Source organism: Pleuronectes platessa, chromosome 18 (assembly GCF_947347685.1).
Source record: "Pleuronectes platessa chromosome 18, fPlePla1.1, whole genome shotgun sequence".
NCBI classification, from domain to species: domain Eukaryota; kingdom Metazoa; phylum Chordata; class Actinopteri; order Pleuronectiformes; family Pleuronectidae; genus Pleuronectes; species Pleuronectes platessa.
The window spans coordinates 4,268,559-4,294,948 of record NC_070643.1 but is presented as its reverse complement, the minus strand read 5'-3'; the positions used below and the strand labels follow the sequence as shown (position 1 = coordinate 4,294,948).

General features: G+C 44.3%; 1 protein-coding gene across 1 annotated transcript in view; it reads right to left on the bottom strand.

Moving 5' to 3' along the window:
• The window catches only part of ptprua (protein tyrosine phosphatase receptor type Ua), a 187,072-nt gene that overhangs the window by 34,405 nt on the left and 126,277 nt on the right, over nt 1-26,390 (bottom strand). Inside the window, exons 10-19 of the mRNA XM_053446672.1 lie at nt 25,658-25,859; nt 21,249-21,351; nt 19,492-19,771; nt 15,194-15,230; nt 9,957-10,095; nt 7,987-8,016; nt 7,424-7,584; nt 5,904-6,091; nt 1,206-1,278; nt 213-289 (exon numbers count right to left, since the gene is read on the bottom strand). Coding sequence (XP_053302647.1) covers nt 213-289; nt 1,206-1,278; nt 5,904-6,091; nt 7,424-7,584; nt 7,987-8,016; nt 9,957-10,095; nt 15,194-15,230; nt 19,492-19,771; nt 21,249-21,351; nt 25,658-25,859 — 1,290 coding nt within the window. The remainder of the gene's footprint in view (nt 1-212; nt 290-1,205; nt 1,279-5,903; nt 6,092-7,423; nt 7,585-7,986; nt 8,017-9,956; nt 10,096-15,193; nt 15,231-19,491; nt 19,772-21,248; nt 21,352-25,657; nt 25,860-26,390) is intronic.

The following is a 26,390-nucleotide window of genomic DNA, read 5'->3' as shown; positions in this document are numbered from 1 at the left end:
AATGCTATGTTGTGGGCGTGGTTCTAAATGACTGCTCAGTCTGAGAGCTCACACAATGCATGTGGAGTTGTCCTCTGGTCAAGCACTGGGACAACCGCAACAATAAAAGGCGATTAGTACAAGCTGTTAAAGCGGAGATGTGGGATCAGCAAAGACAGAGGTGGTGGAGTATAAGTTGAGAGAATGGAAGGATAAGACTGCAAGGGACTTACATCGATGTAGTTGGCGTTGACATAGTCGGAACTGGGGTCTGCAAGCAGCGAGTGCAGTTTGACCCGATGACGATCATCTGAAATGCACAAAAACAATTTCATTAAAAATAAAAAAAAGGTCAACCCGCTCACTCACGATGAAACTGGCTTATGAAAAAAAAATGTAGTCATCATTCCTCTATAGTCACAAACTCAAGGTGTTGGAGTGCTGTAACTTCAAGAAGCCTTTTTCACACATGAACTCTGTTCACAACTCGTGTTCACAACACAGAAAATGTTCAGGTGATGTGTGAGACAAGAGGTTTTGCCTCTCTTGACATTTTCGTCAGCTCTATTTTTTGATCCTGAGATATTTGTTTCCTATTTGTTTTTCACTTTTGTAACTCTCCTGTGGTAGAGATATAAAAAAGCCCACTTGCTCATGGCAAAATCATGAGCAAGTTTTGACTCGGGAACTAGGCAGAGAAACTCTGGTCTGAACCCTGTCTGACATTTGCGTTTGAGCACACAGCCCCTCTGGAGAATGTCCGGACATTATACGGAGTTCAGTGCATGTGTGAAAGCAACTTAAGTCGGACCAAAGAAAGAAACGGGATCAATCAGATAATTAAAAAGATCAGAAACATTAGAGGGTGTAGTTCTATGTGATTTCACGTCCATATGCATTATAACCTGTTGGCTTGTTAACAACCTACAGTGTCTGCCATTTCAAAAACAGTACATCCACTCTTCAACAATCCGTTTGAATTAATCAAACCTTCATTACAAACTACTTAAAATTCAGCTCAGAGTAAAAATAAGCAGTGGGTGGTTTTGGCTGACTCACCGGATACAGGCTCTCATTAAACGGTAACCTGTTTCAGTGTGTAGGTATAAAAAGCTATGAGTGTTTAGGTGTGCTGGAGCCTACAATAAAAGAAAGAGTGGAGCAGAGCCAGGTGATAATAGCATCAACCTTTCTCCCTTGTAACCTCAACCCAGCTAAATACTTACGGCTTAGCAAGCTATCGTGCCTCCCTTTGGTCTTGTCCTTCTTTTTCGTGACGTCCCAGCCATCAAAGAAACTCTGCAAAGTTAGACATCACAAGTTGAGTTTGAGCGGGAGCAGGGTACTAAGGAACAGCGGACGATGTGTCTTTGCTGCATCTCTCCGATCTCACAATTTACTAATGCACTCCAAAGTGTTACCCTGAGGTTGTCTAAGTAGCGTCACTGCCTTAGCGACTTGCCAAGTCATCAGCAGACATCTGCCACGACGTAGCGGGGAGAGCTGAGGTGGAGGGATGACACGGGCCCATGAGAGATGGCTGTGGCCTTGAGAGGGGGGGGGGGGGGACGGGCGGCCAATCTGCACTCATTCTCATTCCGGACACAGTGTGCGAGACCTGCTGCTCGGAGAAGACGCCGTCGTGTTAAACTGCTAAATTTGTGACAGCTGTTTATGGCGCTCATCGACTTAAGCTGCTGGTGCTGCGTGGTGACTCACCGGATCGAAATCAATAGTAAAAACAAAGGAGGAGTACGAGGTGACATAAACATAAATGGGAGGCTTGCGTGGGTCTGGAGTGAGTTATGTCATATTCTGTATCCCAAGTCTCTGCCTGATCACCCTGCTGTAATTCTCTGTCCATCCAGGCTCTCACAATGAGGCACCCTGTCTCTAATCTGTGTGTGTGTGTGTGTGTGTGTGTGTGTGTGTGTGGGGGGGGGGGATATGGGACCCTGACCGTGCCGAACCAGATGATCAGGGAATTACACCGGCAACTGGATCCTACACAGGTAATACCTTATGTAATCCTGTTTATCACTCCTTTGTCCAGCACCCTGTGTTTTCCGGAGCTACTACATCAGCCCGATCACCTTCATGGAGCTTTGCTTGATATATTTCTGCTCGATTATCGTATCAGCTAAAGTCAGGATGCGCGATGCTTAAAGCCTCTAAAAGCTTGGTTTCAAATCTCAAGTTTGTCTCATTTAATTTCTATGAATAAATAAAAAACAATTAAACACTATCTGTGGTGAGATTCAAATATTGCTATATCGTTCAGGTCTGTGACACGAACGCAGGGTCGGACTTGACCTTCCACACACGTAACAGAAAGGGGGGGTGTGGGGTAACATGCTCCTTGCTTGTCCAGTAGAAAACAGGAGTAGAGGAGCAACAACAAAGGTTAGAGGAATGGGAAGACAGTAGACACAGTGCACAGATATCACCGATGAAAAAAAGCATCCACTTTGCTGTTCACTAAAATTTGGTGCAGACAGTCTCTGCAGTCACAAATTACGGACGGGACGACTGGTCACGAACAGGAAACAAATGGTAAAATCTACATGGCGCAAACCCGCACAGATTCCTGCAGCGAAGGCGGATGCAATGAGCGTGAATAATTTATTCTTTCATGAAAGAATGTAACATTGCATTTTTTCTCATTCCACCCCAGACAAAAACACAAATACAGGCAATCCTGTGTTCGAGTTAGACATCATCACTCATAACAACAAGCTGACGGACATTATAAGGTTTTCATGGGCTTTAAGAATAAGACAATATATATGACACAATCCAAACATCCATCTATTTGCCACACATTTCCTTGAAACTTGGTGGAATGATGCTGTATGGACCAGGGAAAAACCCATTACATTTTGTCGTGGATGTTGATCAGGGGGCTCTTCCCTATTCAACAGCTATTTTTTGCTTCCCCAGCTAGCGGCTGACGCCCGGGCCACACTGGGTGCGTGATGAGTGCATGACGGCTGCTACGTCTCATGTTTCTGTTGTCCTCACAGGAAGCGTGTCTATTGCATGTCTACTGCGGAGCTGCTACATGAAGTCTCTGGTATGAATACTGTGTTTCCTCACATAAAAGTAGTGGATGTCCTCAACTAAACGCCAGGACTGTGCGGTTTGAAGCCGTGCATCTTCTGGTCCTGCCATTAGGATAAACCCAAACAGTATTGGGGAGTGTTTTTACTTTAAAACAGGTACAGGAAGTGTATTTATTTCACAGATATAGACGTTAAAACTGTCTATCAGTCTATTTGCTTTGAACTGTGCTTGGTACATGGAGAAAATAGGAAACACGCCGACTCTGTGGAAAAGCAGTGCAATTAATTTAGCAGGTGAGAATAATCTGTGTTTTCGCACAAATATTTATTGGGCAGCCTCGGTTCCAGATGTTTGCTCCTGAGCACAACTTACTGTACCCTCCCCACACCGAGGGCCCCACTTATTTGCACCCCGCCTCCCCCAAAAAATGACGTGCAACATATCTGATCAATGGCAGCCGCACGACCCGGTGGGAAATAAGGGTTATGAAGTCTGACAGCGGTGTGCAAGCTGATCCCCTTCATCTTGTTTATTTCTCCAGGCGATGGGGGAGCCAGACTGAGGAGAAAAAAAGAATCCCGTATATTGATTTTGGAGGGGGGAATTTGTGGGCCCCTCAGGGGATAACCTAATGAATCGAAGAAGTTCATCTGGCTTCCTGCAGGTGGAGGTGCAAAAATAAGACTCATTACCATGTGATGTGGAGCGCCTCATGTTGATGTCAAAAGACGACTGAGAGGAATAACTTAAGTAAAGCATAACTAGTCCACACAACTCCATAAAGTTTAGTCTGTCTATATTATCTCTGTAATGCAGATTAAGTAAGACAGCTTCCTTATAAATTACTCTCCATTTGAGCCTGTTCAAAGTAAACTGTTCTTTCCGGAGTTCATGGAACTGCATATCTTCATATCTGCTCAAGCCGGCTGTCCTTTGCGAGTGGTCAAACAGATGGGTCATCACATTTTAATAAAGATAACGCCACAGCCATAGCTTCTGCAGAAATGAGGAAACATCCAACAACCCAGTGTTGCAGCGTGAATTAAAAAAAGACTAAACAAGATAATAGAAAGATACAATATTCTAAAAGATGTTTGATGCACTGCAGTACACTTTGGGATGCCAACCATTTTAAGTCCAACAGCAGTGCAAACACATCTATGTCTAGATATGATAGTAAATGTCTTGCTTTCACAAAGACTGTGGAAACACAGAGAAATTTGAAACAAAGCCTCACCTCACAATCAGATTATGGGAGTCCACTGGATATTATAGAGTTCCATGATCCAGCAAAGGATAGTTCTACCAAACATTATATGTATGTGACTTTTTTAAACCCATGTGCTGCTGCAACAGCCTCCTCTTTCCTGGTTCCAGGTTTTCCATCCGAAGTTGGAGTCTGGTTGTACTGGAGCTGTATATGCTGCCAGAGAATGAGGTCCAACAAACCTAAAGAGTAAACTTCCCAGTTCAAGGTGATGGGTAGGTCCGAGATCCTCAGCCTGATACCGCCTGAACTCAAGATCCACTGCTGCTCTCGGTATACTGTAAACAATCACTCCTCGTTGGTTCAGTGGTTAGTACTCTTGCCTTCAACAGCAAGAATGTTCAGAGTTTGAACCCGCCTGCGGACCAGGAGTCTGTGTGGAGGGGGCCTGTTCTCCCAGTGTCTATGTGTGTTTTCTCCAGATACTCCACCTTCCTCCCACACACCAAAAACATGAACTTCAGGTTGATTAGAGATGGAAAATTGGTCTCTATGTGTCAGCCCTGCAATGGATCTTTTCGTGGTCTACCCTGCGTCTCGCCTGCTGTCAACTTGGATTGGCTCCAGCCCTCGCCCTCAAAAGGTTAAGCGGTAAAGGGAATGGATGGATGGACGGATGTATGGATGGAGGGAGATAGGAAGGGATGTATTTTCAAACAACATTCAATACTCTATTCAGCTGTCCATACGTACCCTCAACACAGGCTACAACCTAAGAGGCAGACTGGAACAATAATTAGCGAAGGAAAATTGTCTCCATACCAGGGCGCCCTGTTAATGTAAACTGGTAGACTCCTCATTCTGTAGGCTAATCCTAATTGGTCGATATAAGAGGGGAAATGGTAGCTATAATGTCAGCCTCTGTGTCCATCTGGTGCGTCAAGCTGATTAACACTAACTTAAGTAGACGCAGAGAAGTAGAAGTGATAGAAACGGAAGAAAAAGGAGAAACATCAGCTTGTGTGTGCAATATTCCTGCTGGAGAAGTAACAGGTGTGAACACTGCAAGTAGTTAAAGCAAAAAAAGCCCCTTCAAGGTTAGAGGAGCTCCACTGTCACGGTTCTATTATCAACAGGGCTAGTAGTAGTTATCAATGGGAATTGAACGGCCGTCTCATGTGTTTTAATCTTGTGCTCGGTTGACCCATCCACTCCCCTTGACCTCCTCCCTACACAGCCTTTACAAAATTGCCTTGTACTGTTGTCATCTTTGCTATGGCCACTAGAAATATAAAGATATGCTGCTCTGAACATATGTTGTTCTGCAGAACCTGCATCAGTAACGGTTGTTGCTTTTGTTTTTCAAGGACAGTCTCCCCCCTCTCCAGTCGCTCTCCATTTTTCCATGTTGTGATATAACTCCCACTCTATGTTTAAAACACAGAATGCTACGTTTGGCACAACACACACTGTACTGTTGTGCACCAGCAAACTGGGCAGAGCATAGTTGACCTTGTTGTGTGTGTGTGGGCACCTACATGTAAAAACACGTGAGAGCCAAACACGTTCCCCTTCACTTGAATTATGAAGACAGCCCGAACCATGTGCACAGCCTGAGACTAGAAAACAACATCTTCGTCTTTTCCTCTCTCACCTCATACTCCTGTTTGAAGCCGTAGCCCTCAGACGTCTTCATCTGGTTGATGTGCTGGAGGAGGTCAGCGACCCTCACAGCCGGGTGGAGCTGACCCGTGTGATACGGCGAGCTCTTCCTCCGACAGTGGCGGTGCGGCGAGCCTCCCAGTAAGCTGCTGGACTCGTTGACGGAGCTGCGCTGTTCATCTGGGAACATGAGGCGCGCATACAGTTAAAGCCAGAACCACTGATACTATGCACTCTGTGACACAGACCTGGAACCCTTTGTTACTGAGGTAAAGTCGGCTGCAAAGTGTAAAGGCCAATGTATGCTTCTGCGTTTTGACGGACACGGACAGATAGGACCGCCCTCTCCAACGTGGAACGCCCTCTCCGTGCCTCTCCGAGGCTCCTCGGAGAGCTTTTCGTGCCGCGCTCATTTTTCTAACTATACGTCGAAATGACGGACAGCCCACGGATAGCCCTTGGCTGTGATTGGTCCGCTAACGCCAGCATTTCGGAATGGAAACTTCCTGTTCCATTCCCTACATCACAATAAACCAAAATCACAACTACGACTCTATGATTAATGTGACAAGTGTGTTAAGCCAGCGGCGTTGTCCGGCTGACGGTTGCTGGTTAGAGCACTTACGGCATGTGTGTACGGTCACATGAGGTTATAACGAACTTTGATAACGGGGGTAGCGGGCTAGCCACCATGCTAACTGCGGTGGGAACAGCGCACAAACCCGCTGACTTTAATCCCACGGCTGTCATGACACTGTTTCTCAAACACCGTCAGGTTAGAAGCAAACACTTGGTAGTAGTTAGTATCGGCTGTCCGTGCTGACTGTGTGTGGAAGCTGGGGGGGAAGCTAGCTGCCTCCGTGTAGCTTCAAGCTGTTGCAGCTGTTGAATTAGCAACGCAGTTTGGAAACAAGACCGGGGAACCGCTGCGCTAAGACACGATAACAAAAGCATTTTGACCCGCTGGGTGTCACTTCATTCAGCAAAAACTGTCGCGTCATCAACATCCTTTTTCTGTTAGTTGCCATCGTTCACTGTGTGTGAGGAGCCGGGAGGACGTAAATAAACCAGCGTGGACTTCTTCTATATACCTCATGAGGTAGGCTTGTCTAAGCTCGACTTCCGTTTCGCCATCTACTGTTCTGGCGGTGAATTGTTTTCACAAGAAAAAGGCTCGTAGAACTATAAATCAAAAAGGGTCCGTCCGATCCGTCCGTCCGTCATTCCGAAACGGACTCGGAGAAGCATACTGAGGCCTTTAGGGGGTGGGGGGAGCGGCTGAAGGACAACACTCAGCGCTTCTGCAGAGACGTGACGGCCGACTGACACCGAAGAATATTCAAACAGACAGGAGGCTTGCAGGAGTTTTCTCTGTTGAGAGCACCTTTGTGGTCTGGCACAACAGATTGGATACAAGCTTGCAAGTAAACATGGCTGAAGGTCAGGGAGGAGGGAGCTTCACCTCTCCTGACACCTCTCTCAAGAGCACCCATATGCTCCTCGGAGTCTTACTTCGAGCGTTGCAGCCGTGGGCGTCCATGAAGGAGTGGGCCATCCTCTCATCCTGCTGGAGCGTGCTCTGCTCCGTCATGCTGCAGTCCAAGGAGCTCAGCTTCCGACTCTTCTCCTGCCTGTAGGACATGGCCGCCTTGTTTATGGCCACCTTCTTCCGACTGTAGAGATACAGGAAGAGAGAGACAGGGCAGAGAGAGAGAGAAAGAGAAAGAGAGAGAGAGGAGGGGGGGTAATAATAGACAAAGGACATCAGAAAAGGGGCAGAGTGAGAGGAAGACAGGCATAGAGATAAGGAAGAAAGGAGAGTAGGATGTGTGAGGAGATGAGAAATTGGACTTAGAAGATTGGAACTGGACAAGGGAGAGAGTGAGATTTGGTGATAGCAGGAGAGTGGGGAAAGGGGGTGGTGGTGGGGTAGTGGTGGTGGTGGTGGTGGGGGGTGTCTACACTTGAGGATGGGCGCTAGCAATGCTTAATTCCACTTAAGTGATCCTGGGACTACGGAGGGCAAGCAAGGGGAGGATGGCGTCAGGGTGGAGGATGAACAAGGAGTAACTTACGGGTAGTAAGGGTAAGAATAGAAGTCCCTTCTGATTAGCATGAAGGAGGAGGAAAGGAGAGAGACAGAGAGTGAGGAGAAAAAAAAGAGAGGTGACTATGGTTTATCAAGATGGGCATCAGGAAGATAAATGAAGATGCTCAGCGCGTTGGAATGTTCTAAGCTGCAATTCACGAGGACAGGACGAGCAGGACAAAGCATGAAAAATGAAGAGAGGGCTTGTTGGACGCCAAAGCTCAGCTGTGGGCAAACTCGACTTTTAAACTTTCACTAATCTGGGCCTTTTTTTTCAAGTTGGAAATAAAAAAAAAAGTTTGGAGATGTGGAGGAGAGAGAGGTGAGCTTGCCACTCCTCTAATGTTGCTCCTCATCACTTATCTCTCTTAGCTGCTTTTAGAAAGACAACCTTGAATCAGATGGTTGAGGTGGCATTGTGAGTAATAATTCAAATTCTGATCAGGGTCTTTGTAGACTCACTTATCAGTTCCATGTTGTTCTTTGTACTTTTACTACATCAAATTAATATCAGTTTTGTTGAGAAAGAACTAGAACACAGTGAGACATTCCAAACCGGGCATACCACCGAAAACTTTCTGTTAAAAAATAAACAGACACATAAACTAATTTTAATGCAGAATGGACGTAACATTACCATAAGTAAGACTTAAATGTATTAATACATAATATCAAGGTAACTTTATTGTATTTATAACTTTCTAAGGCCTAAACGTCAATTTTTTTACTTTTTAATATGCTCACAGAAACACTGAGTAACAATTTTACAGCTTATTTCTGTCTTTCCTTTTGGGGCTCATTGTAATGCACCTTATTGTTTTATTTCTATATGTGGTTTAGCTTGAACTTTAAGTAAAATTTAATTATTCTCAGTTTCTCTGACACTTTGACTTCGACTGCAAATGTTGACAGTCCATCAGCCCGTATCCAGATGGTGAATGGGACGCAGCGTCTGACATTAAGATTCATCAGGCAGTGAGAGCTGCAAAAATCTGAAAAGAAATGAAGCCAGTATGCAAAACGTGTAGCTTAAACCACCGCCTACATGTTTAAATAAATATCTCAAAGTTTGAAATCAGTTCAGAGTGGAGTTTTCTGTGCAGAAAGCCCTTTCTTCATTTTTCATTTCTTCCCATTTCCTGCGTTTCGAGCCCCCCGCTGGGATCCTTTGATTTTCTTATTGATCACAAAACACATTAGCATATAGAGTCGAACTTTGTACACGCAGGGTGACATTATTTTGTGACTAAATATAAACACTCTGCTCCTGCCTCATGCGGCTGTCTGGCTCTTATTGTGTTTGCTGGATTGGCCCGGTGAATCTTATCAGTCAGCGCCTTCTTCCAGACATCCCCATTCATTCTCCCTCTATTCTCTGGCAGGAAAGAAAAAATCCTCGGGGTTGAGGAGTTCCTACCACCAAAAAAATAGAGGCAAAAACAACCTTCCTAACCAATTACTAGACCATCCACTGGCACCTCACAGCTGCTCGCCTCATGTAATTGAGTGGGCAATGGAATAACATGCCCCTTGATGAAATATTTCACACTCAGATGACTGTTCCACCATTGCCCAGCGAGCGGAAGGAGAATACACTGCAGGTGCGATCGACGACTGAGGTAATTTGCAGGTGGAGAGCCGCCAGCGGTTCCAGTGCGAGCGCGGCTGCATTTTGAATGTGCTCAGCCAACACGCAGACCTTGAAATTAAAAGATGAGAGGAAACACAAAAGCCTGGCTGAGGCAGCGGTGGAGGAGTTTAGGATTAATGCTCTCCCATCCCGCTAACTGATTGTAATTCACTTGCCAAATGCATTCCTCAGTAGACCCTAGCTGCCAAGCGGGATGGGGATAGATTTACTCCCCTGGATGGGATATACACACAACAAGACTGTGACAAGGTCTAACCCCTCTCACATCACTGAGGAGACCGACAAACATCTTCACAGCCACTCACCCCTTCTTCACGATGATGACGATGGCCCCCAGAAGCAGGATGAGGACCACCAGGCCACCGGCGCAGGCCCCGAGGATCAGGCCCATGTCCTCTGCGTGCTGGGATACCTCCAGGGTCCGCTTCGAGTCCTTACAGGCAGCTGAGCAGGCAGGAAGAGGAGGAGATGGACACAGTGACGGGTTGATCAGTTCTAATTTGCAAAGATGCATCTTCATGCAGTGGTTTGATGTCAATAAATCATTGTCGCACTCATTTGAACAATTACCATAAACAACAGAATTATAGCCAGGGAGACTGGCAGCCTCTGCTTTGGTGGAGTACAGATTCTTTTGACCAATTCATGGCACAAAACAACAAGAATATACTGTTCCTATAAAACAAACAGAGCTTTCATCCAAGCGACTAAAAAAAGTGTTTTCTCTCCTACACCCAGTGGAGGTTTTTTATGAAGCCATGCGGATTGTTTGGGTTTTATTTGTCCAGATATATGTGCAAAAGACCTCTGCCTCCACCCATCTGAAATGGGGATGAAAAGAGTTGTTTGTGGTGCTCAAACCTGCTCACATAAAACTGAAACTCACCATTGTTATATAGCAGCGGAGGGAAGAACCAGAGAACTTCTCCTCTAGGAGGCTTTTATAGCTGAATCTAAAAACTGCTTTAGTAGTTTTATATTTCTCTGTTGTGCTGATAATCACAAGCTGATCATTCTATTTGCTAAACAAAGACGAAAACAAACAGTATTGTGTAGAATTGAGATACTAACTGAGCTGCAAATTCAAAGGTAGTTGTTTCTAGAACACTATGTCTTTTAACTAGTGCAGTGCTAGGCAGGAATGTACAACTATTTATATATGCTTTTCTGCCCGCTGTATAAGAACTAAAGAAAGTAAAATCATACCATAACAATCTTGTTTAATTGCAGAATATCGTGTTCTTTTGCATTTCATTAAATCTCGTTGAACCACATTGAGTTCAATCAATTTGTGTCAAATCGGTGCTGAATTGTATCGAATGACATGAGCGGGCGCTTCACATGCATCTTTAATGTGCCCGTCGTTTGCAGAGCAACTCGATGTGTATCCCATCAGCCTCAGCAATGGAGACTAAAAGCCAGGAAACAGTCGCCTTCACAGAGCATCAGGCTTCCTTGTTGTCCAGATTGTCCTGCCCGGAGCTCTGTCACCATAATGCAGCTCACTTTGAAATCTAATTTATATAACAAACTACCAGTTACAAACACAAAGGGGTTGGCGTTGTAACAGATCCTGACGGAGTCTGTCGCAGCAACACCAACCTTGTTATTGCAGAACGCTGACAGCTTAAGGATCTTCACGCTGTGTCATATATCCAACATGATTCAGTGTGGGAGATCAGGACGGAGGCAGCTCCCACAGGAGAGAGTTTCCAGCTAAAGCCTGTTTATCACCATGCAGAAGCTGCACCACACTCCATCACCAGATGCTGCTCAATACAGAGCTCACGAGACAGTAAAGGGCTTAAACACCATTTCCGTGCACTGTTATCAGCGACATGCGCTTCAACAATAGAGACTTAAAACACATTCGGCGTTGGAGACACTCTGGTTATCTTGCCAAACTGATATATTCAGGCGCTCACCCCAATCTATATGACACATTCTCGGTGCATTGTCACCTCGCCAGGAGCATGAAATCTCCCATTCTGTGAATCATCTGGCTTCCCCCTTGAGTTTTATCCAAAGGTGAAACATTGCTACGAAGCATGAATGAGCCGAAGGAGTATTATTACACTTCTGGCAGCATGCTCTTCATTAAGAAGCCATCTCCCTGATGAGAAAACAAATGAGGCAGGGAGTATAACAAAATACAGAGAGATGGAATCATTTAAGGGCCTCGGCGAGGTTTGGCAGCTTGGCTGAATTGGACAGTATTTCTGTATTTAAACAAAGCAAAGATGCTCCACAGGGGAGTTATTGCTTTTTTTAATGTGTGAGGGCGGGAAAAAAAAAAAGTATTTTACAGTGAAGCACAATGCAGAGTTTGGTCTGATAAGCTGTGAACCGGCGGTGACGATAGCTCCTGGCAGACAATAGCCTGACAGACTTGCTGTAATCACACGAATCACGCTGGGTGAGTCATTTGGCTTTACGGGGCCTTATTTAGATGTCGGCTATCACTGTAAATTAAAAAAAAAGATCCAGCAGTGTGCATGCAGGTAAATCCAAGCTGGGAGTAAGAGAGGGCAAAGATGGTGAGTTGCATACTAAATCATAATTCATCATTTTCCTTCATCTGTTTCGGTCAGTAATTTACTTCTGTGTTGCTTTGGTCACACTGAAAAGAGGACATGGGTATACACAGACTGTCCCCTGGACCCCAGACCAATCAGGAGGCTCATGTTTATTCACACCCACATATGGCTCTGCTACCCCCCCCAACCAACACTCCATCCATCCATCCATCCATCCTGGAAACCAGTCAGGCCAATCACAACCATGTATCTGTAATGGGGCTGGTACGATATGACGGAAAGCTGGAGTTAAATGCACTATGTCGCTCCGTGTACTGTATATAAATTCGGTGCATGAGTTACATTCCACAAGTCAAATCACACCCGGCGCTCCCCCTGCTGTGGTTCAGTGTTAGCACTCGCGGTACTGTCAATAAAGCTAAACCCCTCATCGTTTGCAGTTTCCTTTTTATTAGCCTCACACATACAACATCAAATCTCAAATAAAAGCCATCCAGCAGGAACAGATCCCAACAATCACCTCCGAGCTTCTGTCAATATTAAGCTACTGGGAACGATAAATCAAGAAACCTGGCACATCAGAGGATGTGTGTTAGATTCCTCAACAGAATCTACATAATCCATACTCACATATATATATATATATGTTGCACGAATGCAAAAAAAAAAAAACGTGTCTTGTTGCAGAATGGAGAACCTTTCAAGATAATTTGATTTGTAATGAAAATGTCGCCATTCTTCTGTTTCTTGTGTAGGACACATTTCACATGAGAACAAAAAAAGACCAAACTAAGACACTCCCAGTGGTGTGGAGAAAAAGAACAAAAACATAAAACCCACAAACACCTGTCCAGCCCAGCGGCGGCTCGGCGCTGCACTGAACACAGCTTCCAGGGACGGGACCTCTGTGGCACCTCTGAGGGGAGTGCAGGATCATCAGCGTGTCCTCTGGGCCTGCCTCCCACAGCTGTATACACATAACTATAGTACAGAAAATGGCTTCTATAAATATGCCAGCAACCCACCTCCCCTAATCTACTTATGGGACACACCGGCAGACGACAGTACGGCAGGTTTCTTTGATGTCATCACACTTCAGATACGAAAGAGTTCAGGGAGAGAAATCCAATTTAACTGCCACCTTTCTCAAGAGCACTACAAACTTCAGGCAGAATCCAGCTGGGAGGAAGGGGGGGGGCACAACTCCATTTCACCCTCTGTCTGTTTCTCTCTCGCCCATTGTTTGAACTGAGAGCCTTCTATCTGTGTCTGTCTCTCAAGCAAACACTCCTGGTCGCTTCCTCTCTCAGGGCGGACAGAAAAAAAAACAAGAAGAATGAAACGTTGCTGTATTGTGGATTTCAAAGCCATCAGAGCCCGAATGGGGGTTTTGCCAAATGTCAGTGTCAGTGATTCAAGAGACACACAGTGAGAGCACGGATGCTTGTTTGCTTTCACCTTTCCCCCAGTGTCTCTGCTGAGGAGAGATTGGCTCGAGGGGCTTCCTCCCTGTGGCGCCCAAAACAACACCAAGTCCAAGCCCTTAAGCAGCAGCCTGATCCAGGATATCTGCCCAAAGTCTCTGACATGCACCACACAGCTGAAGCCACTGGAACCACGAGAATTTCCTACAGGGGTTATGTTTACATTGAGAATCCCAATTCCACCTGTTCCACAAGATGGGAAAGGGGGAGCTCGGTAGCAGGTTCCAACCTTTTATAGTGCGCTTCCTAATGCGATAATAATACCATTTTATTCATGGGGATACAACACTGTAAGAAAACGCTCAACAAAGCAGTTTTCTCCGCATGAGTAGACAGGTTTAAAACGAGTCCCCATGTATAGCATTATCTTATCTGCTTATTTCAGTCATTAGGATCCATTATAATCTTTCAAATCTCGTGAATACAAACCTGGGCCTCTGCAGCCCTGAGTGAAAAACAGAAGGAAATAATGTAAATCTTCTAATTACAATTGAGTTAAGGGGAAAGTTGTTGAGTTTAAGATGACTTTCAAGAGAAGGTTGAGATGGAAGTATTTTATTGTAACAAAGATCCCTGGTTGCTAATGCCAGGTGTTACACTGTCATGAAGCCTCTAAAGCAGATTATATTTTTATAATTATCAAGCTTTTCACTTTACGTTACTCCATGGCATCTGTGTTCACTGCTAGTTTTAAACAGCATTAATTGTTTCGACCACTTGGGGCAGCAAACATGTGTTGAGCAGCGACTGCTGGAAAGCAGAATGACAATTTGCCATTTGCGGTACTACAACAAAAATAATACCTAGAGACCTACAAGCTAGAGTCCTGCACCGGTTAATCCACAATTAAGTTGTTAAACGGGTAAAAATCTATATAATTATATAAATAAACAAATGCTAGAGTGTAGTGGGTGAGATGATTCTTTTTTGAACAAATCTGGCAGTATTTTTAACATCTTAATCAACTTATATAAAAGCTAGTCAGATACAAGGATTCGACCACAACACTTCTGCTCAAATAACGTCACAATCGTCATCGAACTAGCTACATGCAGAGGGGACAACATGCACAACACCAAAGTCTACTACATTCTGGCCAGTTGGTCCAGATCTTGGTCCGAGGAAACTTTCACACCTTTTCTTTTAGTTCGGACTAAGTCTAAGTCTGAGGATGTGGACCAAACAAGATTAGTGTGACAGCCTCTTTAACTGTTATTACAAATGAAAGGGTTTGAAAGTGCTGGTTTCAGTTCGTCTCCTTCTGACTTTTACTAGATTCAATAAAGTTGAAGGTCTGCAAACTGCAGTGAGAGAAGACCAACAGATCTGTGTGTACTGTAAAACTATACACGCTCGATAAAGTGGGTGAGAAAGAGTTTAGGGAGAGTAAGACCACGGGAGAGCCGTCTTGACCGCCACGTTTAAGGTAAACAAATTTATTATTAATTTGACACCTCATTGATGTGAGAGTGATACATGGAGCACCTTAATGAGAAACAAGAAAAGAAAAGAAGGTGTTACCTTTGCGAGCGATCCGAATGCAGTTGATCCTGGTTTCCTGTGAGTAAGAGAAAGGCTGAGTTAATTAATTTGTTTGGTGTCATGAACACATATTGATTAGCATGATGGAAACAAGCACGGCAGTGTAAACCAATCATGTGTTAGTCTGCTGAAATCATCAACCTTGTCTGAAAGCGTGCTGCCTGTGCACATCAAAGTCACCCAACTCCCTGCTGGGTGACAGAGGAAAATAATTGAAATTTCCCAACACAGTAGACGTCTCCTTGTGATGTGAGAAGACCTCTGCTTCCCTTCACCATGTTCAGCCACCTCACCTGGCTCCCCTGACGGGCTCTGACCCCGCCATTCAAAAAAACATCCGCCTCCAGCTCAAAGATTGAGGGGCATGTTACCAAATTAAGATTTAGGGAAGTTAAACCATTCTTTATGGGCAGTTATGCTAATATGTGCTCTGAGACATGGCGACAGGAACCTTTCCCCTAAAACAGTTGCCAAATTACCTTTTTTAATTGGAAATCCACTTGAAGCGGATTCTCATCTCCTCAGTGACAGATCAGTCATATTTACTCGCACCCAGGGGTTATTGAAGCTGCGGCAGGTTGTATGTCATGTGTCATCTTGTCCTCCATCAAGGTGGGATTTTGGCCTTTTGGGGCAGAAACGCCGGCGCTTGTCAAAGTCACAATTTAATGCAACCAAGCATAGATAAGAAGTGGGATTTATAGTAGACTGAAGAATCCACATCCATGGGGTGGATTGCAGTCAGATTTTATATAACTTAAATACCCCCCCTCACCTTCAAAATAGCAACGTGTCAACCAACTGTTCCCAATCTACAAATCCAGCAGACGTGCATCTTCTTTAAAGGGATAGTTCACCCAGACATGAAAATTCACTCACTATCTACTCAACCTTATGCTGATGGGGAGGTGGCTGAAGTGTTCAAGTACACAGAATTAACACAACATGCCTCCATCCTGCTCATGTTATAAAGTGTCCGCAAGCCGTGAGATTCAAACTCGACACAAAACAGCATCATTTCCACCCTGTTATAAGCCTAAATGTCCACCAGAAGTGGCTAAGCTGGCAGACATAGCATTTCCGACGGTCCCTGAAGACACCTGGTCACAAGATATCAGCTGCCTTTTAGGCGTAAAACTTGGTGTAAATGAAGCCGGTTCGAGTAAAATTTGAATTTAGGGGCTTATGAACACTTGGATGACCCCACAGGAGCAGTATGGAGGCATGTTATAGTTTTTCTGTTGTTTGATTGCGTCTGAAGAAGGACTCACCATTGACTTCAATTGTATTGGAATCTGTTCTAACACGCTTTACCCCTGAGACTCAAGAAGTGTTTTGTGGACTCGGGTTAAGGATCGGAGGTCCTTTCATTATTAATTGCGGAGTTCAGACACAGACTGAAGCCATTAGCGTTGTGATGTTTATCATGTTACTTACAATGAGAAGTAACATGCAACAGCTAGAGCTCATATAAACTGCTACCAGCAATTTGTGAAAGTGGAAACAAGTATTGCCAGAAGAAGAGAGACCTTCAACCTGGATCTAGCTGCTAATACAAACAGATGAAGGATTCAATACTACATTTGATAATTTAGTTATTTTGTGTAATTTGCCAACCTGGAGCTGAATCAAAAACGCATCAGAAGCCAACCCTTTCCCTGTCCATGTGCCGGTTTATCCAATAAGTAAAAACTGGGACGTGTAGCAAGTAACCCCTGATGATGAGTAATGATAATTGCAACAGAGGGCTGAAAGGTAAAATATCAGCATGCTGTCATTTTTGCTTTTACAGTTATAGATAGCAGCAATCTAGATATATCCAAAGAGCCGGATGACTCCTGCAGACATGACAAAGAGAAATGTTTGTTTTCTGCTTGTGCGCTTCACAAGAAACTCGCAGCACCAATCATGCATCTTTCAAGCGCCACTGAAGGCAGATCTGCCAAAGCAATTACTGTTTCAATTCAGCGGCAGCTCATGGTCCATCGTAAGCCTCTCATATTTTTTCAGGGTAATTGTCAAAATAATTTGTTTTTGTCTTTCTTTCAGCTAGAACAGGCCACATCTCATGAAACACGACTATAATTTAGACCGGAGAGATGAGAATATTGCGGGACAAAAAAAAGAGAAAAAGTCATCAACATGAATTATAATATTCAGTTACTTATATTGGCTCATTTCTGCCTCAGAGAGGCTGTGCCAACAGAGCTTTTAATTTGGTCTATGGGGAGACTCTTCACAAACGGCTCTCCATGATGAGTAAAAGTGCTCGGCTGATTTCAGATCAAACAGGAGAAATTGAAGTCAGACACACGGCATGTTCTTCCTGACCCGGGCCAGAGGCTGCCTGCCGGCCTTCCAGGCTCTGGAGGCCCAGCAAGTAGCACCCAGAGGAAACTGGCTGCATCCTGTGATGAGTCAGATACTGATATTTAGATGAGAACCTGCAGGCCGGCACACGAAAGCTCAATAAGCGCAGAATGATTTAAGGAACATTAGTTTTCCTCTGCTTCTGCCCAGCAACTCCTTTTTCTAGGGATGCACCGATATGGAAATTCTTGGCCGATACCGATATTTAAAATAACAATCTGGCCGATAGCCGATACCGATATTTGTTTATTTTCTTTTTGTTGTTATTCATTCACCCTTTTGTGCCAGAAAAATAATTAAATCATTATTTAAAAGCACTATTTAAAAAATGTTCAGCCCTTCATCACTCTTATCTTTTAATGAGCACAGATTGAATCAGATTTATGAAACAATCTTTGATTTAACTAAACTTTATTTAACAGAGACATATTATGCCCATTTTACTGCAAGTTGAAATGGTTCCTTGGGATCTTAATGAAATGACTAACATATTTTGGTCAAAATACCACAAGGATAATTTAAAACAGCACCTTTTTACCCTGTCTAAAACAGCCCTGTTAAAGTATCATTATAGAGAACGCTCTTCTCATTGAGTTACGGTAGCAGTATTGGCCGTTTATTAGATGTGTTACGGCTTCTGTGTGTATGACGTATGTTGTCAATTCCCTTGTTACCTGTGCATGAGACGGATGAATAGAGCCGGTGCACATGAGAATAAAGTACTTAAACAGACGCTTCGCTCATACTTTTTACGCCAAGTTACACTGCGTGAGTCAAGATAACTTAACAAGCCCTCCTCAGTTTGACCTGTTTTAAGTGTCGGGCAGAAATCACGTCAACACCCACCGTGGCCCTTCGCGATGCTTGTTTTAATTAAACAGTCGGATTCCCCTGGTCCGCACCAGTTCTCAGTCAGCTGCTAGGCGCCAGCCGGAGGGTTCCCCCAGCGGTCGCCGTAGCTGAGGTGATCCGCGAGAAGGGCCCGACACGCGTCCAGAGTGGCCGCCGCTGACCGCGTACCCGGTCCCCTCCGACGGCCCGCCTTCCGCGCCGGCGATGGACACCGCCCCGCGGTCCAAGGGAAAGAAAGCCCCCGCACCAGCGACGCCGTGAGTTGCCACCGGATGAGGACCTCCCGGTGCCGCACACTGAGCCTCCGGCGGCGCGGAGAGGAGGGCGACGGAGCGACTGCTCCCCCAGCCGCGGCACGTGCCCAGCGGTTTTACCACAAATATGAACATCGGCCAATGATATCGGTGAAAGTCAAGTTTATTACCGATAAGCCGATATCAGTTAACGAGGCGAATATCGGCCGCTACCGATGTTCGGCCGATAAATCGGTGCATCCCTACATTTTTCCACAGTTTCTTTTCAGATAATTTTTTGCCTTACAGACGGTGTTTGATTTTCCTTGAAGAAAAAACTAAAAGAACAGTAAAGTTTTTATAAAGAGCTTGAAAATGAGGGAATCTGACAACTGGATGATTAAAAAAAGACAGGAGTGCACATTGTGATCTGCAAGCAATTATCTTCTAAAAGCTGCTCAGAGTCATTTTGCCGCATTGCTCGTGTGATGTTTTTGAAAGGTTTTCATGGAGAGAGAAAAAAAAATCACTGTTTCCCGTTTTTTTCTTTGTTTCATTGAGAATCTATGCAACATTAACAAGTCTAAGATTTACCAGTGGGAAACAATCCACCCAGGGCAGTCGGGAAAATGCCTCACATACATCAACCCATTTGGAAATAAATAAAGCCTTGTTTATGCAGAGGGCTGCTTCCTCTCTCACGCTGCCTCCTGACTTGGCTCGACAAAAATCTAAATTGACTGACAAGGTAGCTAAAACGAAGAGGCAGCATGCCCGGGCTCCACAAACAAAAGCCACGTCTGGCATCTTAATGGTTATTACCCCTCGGAAATTGCTGGTGGCCTGAAAGTAGATGAGGTAGTTCTTGGTGGGGTCCAAGGGGCTGTTCCAGTAGCCATTGTAGGTGTGGTTGTCTCCCACCGTGAAGGGGGTGGCCTCGGGCAGACTGCTGGGCGCCAGCTCGGCCGTGTAGTAGTGCGGCGTCCCTTTGGCCTGGGCCTCGCTGTGGGAGATTGGAGTCGGGAAGCAGTCGACGGTGCCGATTTCCCTCCTCCTCATCTGACGGGACCTGTCCTCCTCCACCACCACCACCTGGTAGGCACTGCAGAGGACAGAGTGGGCCAAAGTACAAATTCATCTCCTGTCATCACTAAATATTCAAAAAACAAACTTTACTCAATTCCACTGTTAACAGATGGAGTTTCTTGAGTTTCAAACTCAGATTGAAAGTTATATTAAGTTAGATAAACACAACATTTCTTGTTTGAATTTTGTGCCCATGCTTCTAAGGGGAAAAAAACTAAATTATGTCTCGTATTTATGAAAGCAACTACAAATATGATAAGAGGGAAATTGGATGATGGGAAAAACACTTAATCATAGTTGGAGGGGTGCCTGTTGATGCCAGAGAACACAGAATGGAGAATAAAAGTTTCATGTAATATGAAACATAAACTCCAAAAAACTGTAATTATATACAGTTAACCATGTGAACTACATTAAACTCTCTAAATAAGGCCATTTTAACAGCCCTCATTTTTTAAATTGCCCCCTTGGAATACTTTTAGCACTTTTATGAAAATGAAAAAAAAACATTTCAAAATGCTATATCTACTAATTTCAAAAATATCTTGGCCTGAATTTACGTGGCTCATATATTTCAAGAACCGTTCATCTTGTTGACTGCTATACTTTCCATATTTATACAATTTAAATAAACAGGCAAGCAGTGCTCTTTAGTAACATCACTGTAAGCAACAACAACCGATTCTCCAGTTCTGAGTCGAGCTTCACTGTAATTTGAACACACAGGTGAACAGCTCTTAGTGAAGCAGCGGTGGTGGAGCTTCAGAGTCCAGCAGCAGATCTCTAGTTGATGCAAACAGTCTCACCACAGGCCGAGCAACCAGGCAGGTTTAAAACAGACACTGCACTCGTTCATTCAAAGAAGAAAGAATCCAACCCTGCACTGTTTGTGTATCTTGCCAGCTCATGCCCTAATTCTGTAGAGACATGAGAATCTATGAGCGTCTTTAAAGTCAGATCTCCTTTACTGTCTGTCTTTGATGGGAATTCAACACAAATTGTTCAAAATGTGCCACGAAGCATTTGATGTTCGCTCCAGTTGTGTTTTTCCTCAAAAGACAGTGCTTTCTATGGTTTTTTTTTCGAAAACCCAGATTTTTGACTGACACTGATGTGTGCCGCTCGTCACGGCGGCTGGCATGTGGTGTCGCTCCAAAGCTCTGTGATGTGATGACTCAGGTTTCAGCATAGAAAGAGTGACAATGGTTAAATATTTATTCATGTTTATATTTAGTTCAGTGAGGACAGTCAGCTGTGGAGTAAAGCCTCATGTCCTCATGATCACTGCAACTTTGAAACATTTGAAAGTTCTTGTACAACACCAGAATAAAAAAACCTACATGGCTCTTCATATTCTACTTAAAATGCCATCTGCTTCCCTACAAGCATTAAGAACGACTTTACCTTCCATTTTGATGGCAGCTATAAATATCACCGCACGGAGGAGCCCTGAATGAATGCTGGCGTAGGAGTGAGGCGTGTATTAGTTGTACCTGACAGGAGCTCCTCTCCCCAGTGCAGGGCGCAGCAGCACGGTGATGGTGCTCTCGGACTCACTCAGCGGCGAGGGGATGTCTTCATAGTCAAACACCGGAGCTGTGAAAAGAATGGGAGCAGGGGGGGAAACCACGGACACGGGTTAAGGCAGAATCAAAGTCGAGTTCAAGTTCTACAGGCGGTGGACTGGTGGCAGAAAAATTGGACTATGTGCAGAAAGCTACGGACATCGGCCTGGAAGGTCTCTTGTTTAACTCCTCGCAGTGACAATAAAGACAATATAAAAAAAAAAATTAAAAAAAACATGCCTTGATGGACAACACCTGGATCTGTTCCAATGTCCAAAAGAGGACTCTTCCTACCCACTGTCTTAGTGCCCCTGAGCAGGGCACCTTACTCCCCCAACATCTGCTCCCCAGGCGCCGTGCATGGCTGCCCACTGCTCTGTGTGTCCTGCGATGTTCACCAGATGGGTCGAAAGCAGAGGACAAATTTCACTCATCTGCATGTAGTGTGACTGTGCATGTGTTTGGGATCAATAAAAATGTATCTATCTTGTATCGTATCAAGTGCAGGAAAAGCAGAATCATTTTTAAGTGCGGTATTTATCCTTCCTTCCCGATAAGCTTTGTTTAGATTTGAGGGTGTGATAGGACAAGTAGCTGCACTTGTGCTTGGATACTTAAGTAATTCATCCGACATGAGAAGATACACTGCGCTATCTTTACTTATTACCGGCCCATGTCCCCTGTGGACTGCAGTGTGTGGAGGCCTCCCACATTGACTGATGATGACTAGAAACAGAAGCCAACTACAGAGAGAACAACAGGCCCCTTATAATATAATTAGGCTGCACCACCTCAGAAAAGCTCTGGGGACAAAAAGGTTGAGTGTTCCCATCTCTGTTAACAACAGGGAGTGAATTAACTGGAGTATGTAGGGAAGCAAATGGCGATCCTCATACAGCGGATGCACTGAAAGGAAAAGGCTCCAGAATGGAAGTGCAAATGTTTCTGCTTGTGAGGCGTGGGGGCCTTAGTGCTCCTTGTGAAAATCTGCTTGTGTAACCTGTCATCCGGAAAAACACTCACAGGCGTTGGCACACGGCAGCTGGGGCCTGCATTATACATTGTGGTGTCTCTGACATATTTCAGCAAGTGCATGTTAGGTGGATTAATCCAGCATGAATTATGAAAGCAGTAATGGTGCCACATTACACTTTCATGCTTGTGACCGAAAGCCGGCCCCCCCGCTGGGCTTTTCCGACTGCACAGCAAGGACAGAGCATGTGACACTGTCTACTGCATTGTAGATGTTGGCAGCTGTGAGCCCACACAGAGCTTCCTCTAAACTAGGAGGAATGGAAAAAAATGAGCAGAAGGTGGTGGCGAACAGTGGTGGACTGTCCATCCAGAGTACAGGGCAGTGGCTTTAGCACAGGGGGTAGAGAGGGTGGTCCATTAACCAAAAGATCTGTGGTTTGATCCCCAGATCCTCCAGTCTGCTTTCTGAAGTGTAAGAGCACCAAATATCCCCTGACGGCTGTGCTGAAAGTGCATGAATGGTGTGACAGAAAAAAGGGCTGCGTATGGAGGGTAGTATGTGTGAATGGGTGAATGTAATTTGGACTGTAAAGCAATTTGACGGGTCAGTAAAACTGGAAAAGTGCAATATAAATAGCGTCCATGTCGGTAGCCACAGCCCTGAGGGGGTCGCTTTGGCCTGAACAGTCCACCTGACCAGTGATGATATAACATAATAGCAACGAGTTGATGCACCTCTTGCATACCGGTATGGGGAATCTACCACACTGGAATGTGTGTGTTGCAGCGCTTTGTTTTGGACAATGGCCAAGAGTAATAATAATCATCTATTATTGATGATGAGACATCATTGTTTACCGTCGCTCACAGCGAAAGAGAGCGGGAGCACTGGAAAAAAACAAAGCCTTAGCGTAATGTTTTATGAATGTGGCATAATATGTGTAAAACCTACAGCAGTTTCTAGCTGAAATAATTTTGTAATCTGGATTGCTCTGCTTTAAGGGGAACAACAGTGGCCAAATTTATACCCAGACACGAGAGGGCATATCTCTCCACCAAGTCTAATGTCTTAACCTGCCAGAGATTTTCCTTACTCTTGCTGAGGGTTACGGACAGTGGATGTCACACCATGTTAAAGCCCTATGAGAGGAATTGTAATTTGTGAATATGGGCTATACAAATAAAATTTGATTGATTGATTGATCTCGCAAGTTAAAAGAAAACAAATAAAAAAAAAAAACACTTCCTGGATATGCACCTAAATATAATGGGTTCTTCCCTGAAACATGTCCCATCTTTCCACCAAGTTATATGGTAATCTATCGAGTAGATCCAGATCCTTCTTGGTGGAGATAATTACTGGTACCAGACCAAAACTAGTGGTCTGACGAGGTCTGAGGATTTGGGAATCCTGGTGTGGAGTCAGATTCCTGGTCTGCATGATCTTTCAGTCCGCTCTTGATTGTCGGGTATATATTTTAGTATTTTGAGGTCTTTAAGTCTGAATGCTTGTATACACATATCACACTCATATTTAATTTTCTATAAACAGTAGCTCACTGTCTGTCTAGCAGCTGTGACCTAGCTGATCAGACAGATGGGCAAAACAAACAGTAGCTCTGGGGCGGCATATAGCTCACCAGGTAGAGCTGCCTGCCCAACGCGGCAAGGCCTCAACCCGCAGAGGCCCGGGTTTGATTCCTTCCCCACTCTCTTTCTGTCCCCCTTTGACAAGCTTACTCTGTCATATCCATTAAAGGCAATAAAAAGCTCCCAAAACACACACAAAAATATAATGCACTTTGTGTTGACCTGATAAAAATTAAATAAAAAAAAGAAGAAACACAATGGATTTGTCCACCCCTCAAACAGTCTGTACTATGTACATAGAAGTATGTGTTGAATCCACAATAGCATGGCTCATAGTTATTGAGTTCCTGTGGAGCCAAGCACAGCCACTGCTATTACACCTACGCAGCTCTACGAGAGATATCCAAGGTCAAATAGGCTGCTGCTTGTTTAAATGGCTTAAATACACTGTAGCAATTAGTGAGTAATGTGGAAAACATAAGAAGTGCCCAATTCAATGAGGTTTGTTTGTACACAAACACAGACACGAGGTTCTTCAGACAAAACGGAATGAAATTGCATTTGTCTCCTTCCTAAAACAAGTAATCTGAACATCCTGACACCTTTATCTATAGCTTTCAATGTATACATGTGATCATCTGCTGATACATACAGAGCAGGTACCTAAACTAAGACACCTGTACAAGATAATAAATCATGCCATTAAAATCCAAACCCTTTGTGCGCATGATCTACTCTCTAATTAATAAATAGTGTGCAATACGGCAACCACAGTGTGATTAATTGTTAACAGCAGTTGACAATTAGTCATCTGTTTGAGGCACAACCCACAGGCTCAATCTGTATACCCACGTATCTCTGTATTTATTATAATGAAACCTATGAATTGTTTAGAATATAGGACAAAATGTTGAATGTCCCAACATCTGAAGGTCCTCTGCACATTATATGGAGGTTAATGAGGTACAATCCTCAGTCAGTCAAACCTTAAGTATGACTTAACAAAATGCTCTGTACTCCTCATTCTAACACAGGCAACAGACTGCACGTAGCCTCAAATTATAACTTTTATACCTAATATGACTATATTATTTATAATCCCCGATTTTCTTTCCCCTTTCAGTTGCCGTAACGCTCTGTCGTACAATCTCAACCCTCCGAGAAACAAACTCACAATGACTTGGCAACTTGGGGGAACATAAAGCCTGCAGATCTCCATTTGTATAAAACAGTGTTGCACATTCCCCGCGGGCCCATTTTCAAGTCTAATCGCAAGATCCATCGCGCCAACCTTTTCACCCCACATGCACTGCTTCTTTAATGTCTGAACTTCTGCGTCGTCTTTGAATAATAAAAAGACTCCATTGTTTGTTGGCTGAACAAAGCCCGTCCATTTCCACTGTTCACTTCAAATGGAGTCTGCATCAAACAATGGTAATGAAGGTCTAAAAGCAGTTTGGCTGCAGGAAAATGAAGATAATTTGAATAATCTAAAAGCACATGCGTCATTTAATCAAGAGCTCTTCATAAGGAGGGGATTACAAGTCATTACTTCTTTGTTATAGTCTCTAAATGCTTTGAGTGGGAACATGTTGTTGTCGGGGAAAAACAAGACTTTTGGATTTCTTTGAAGTGTAGTCGCCATAACTGAATTCTGCAATACATTATAAACTGTGGTGTCCACACCATACTTTGACCCTATTCAACTCAAACTCTACACAGGCATGATTAAACCAAGCACAACAACTACAGCAGTCAGCACAAGACCTCACCAGAGATGTTGGTGGTGATCTCGGTGAGCGCCGTCTGGCCAAACCCCTTGGCGGTGCGGGCGCGGACTGACACCAGGTAGGTGGTCCCAGGATGCAGGCCAGAGAACATGTGGTAGGTCTCGTTCCTCAGCTTGGACACTGTACGGCGGGGACCTGGCACATTAATGCCCGGGTCTGACGACTCGATGCTCTGGTAGCTGATCTGGGAACAGGGAAAAATATGCCACAGCATTAAAACCAACATGCTCTCACTGACAAATCTTACATGCTGATCACTGAACATAACATACAGCTGCGGTTGATAGGAATGCTGTTAGTTCTGTACTTAGATAAAGTTTAGACCTGATGGTGGCGCTAGACCAAAACTCAAAAAAGTTCACATTTCATCCCGAGGAACGAATAATATGTGAACGAAATTTCAAACAGCGTCAAAACATTTCTCTTCACCTCAAGGAGGCTAAATATCGAGCGTCACCAAAGTCAATAGAATTCATTATTTTGGAAAAATCTATCTGTAAAAATCAATCTGGTACATTCTGATATTTCCAAGCTGTTGGTGTGAGTGGAAAGGTTGTTATATCAGCACAGTTGCCAGGATTCACCCTCTGACGATCACGAATATGTACAAAACCCCACGGCAATATTAGTTTAAATATTTCAGTCTGGAGCGTGTTGGAATTGGCTAAATGTAAGTATTCCCCAATATACCATACTAAGGGCAGAACAAATCTCA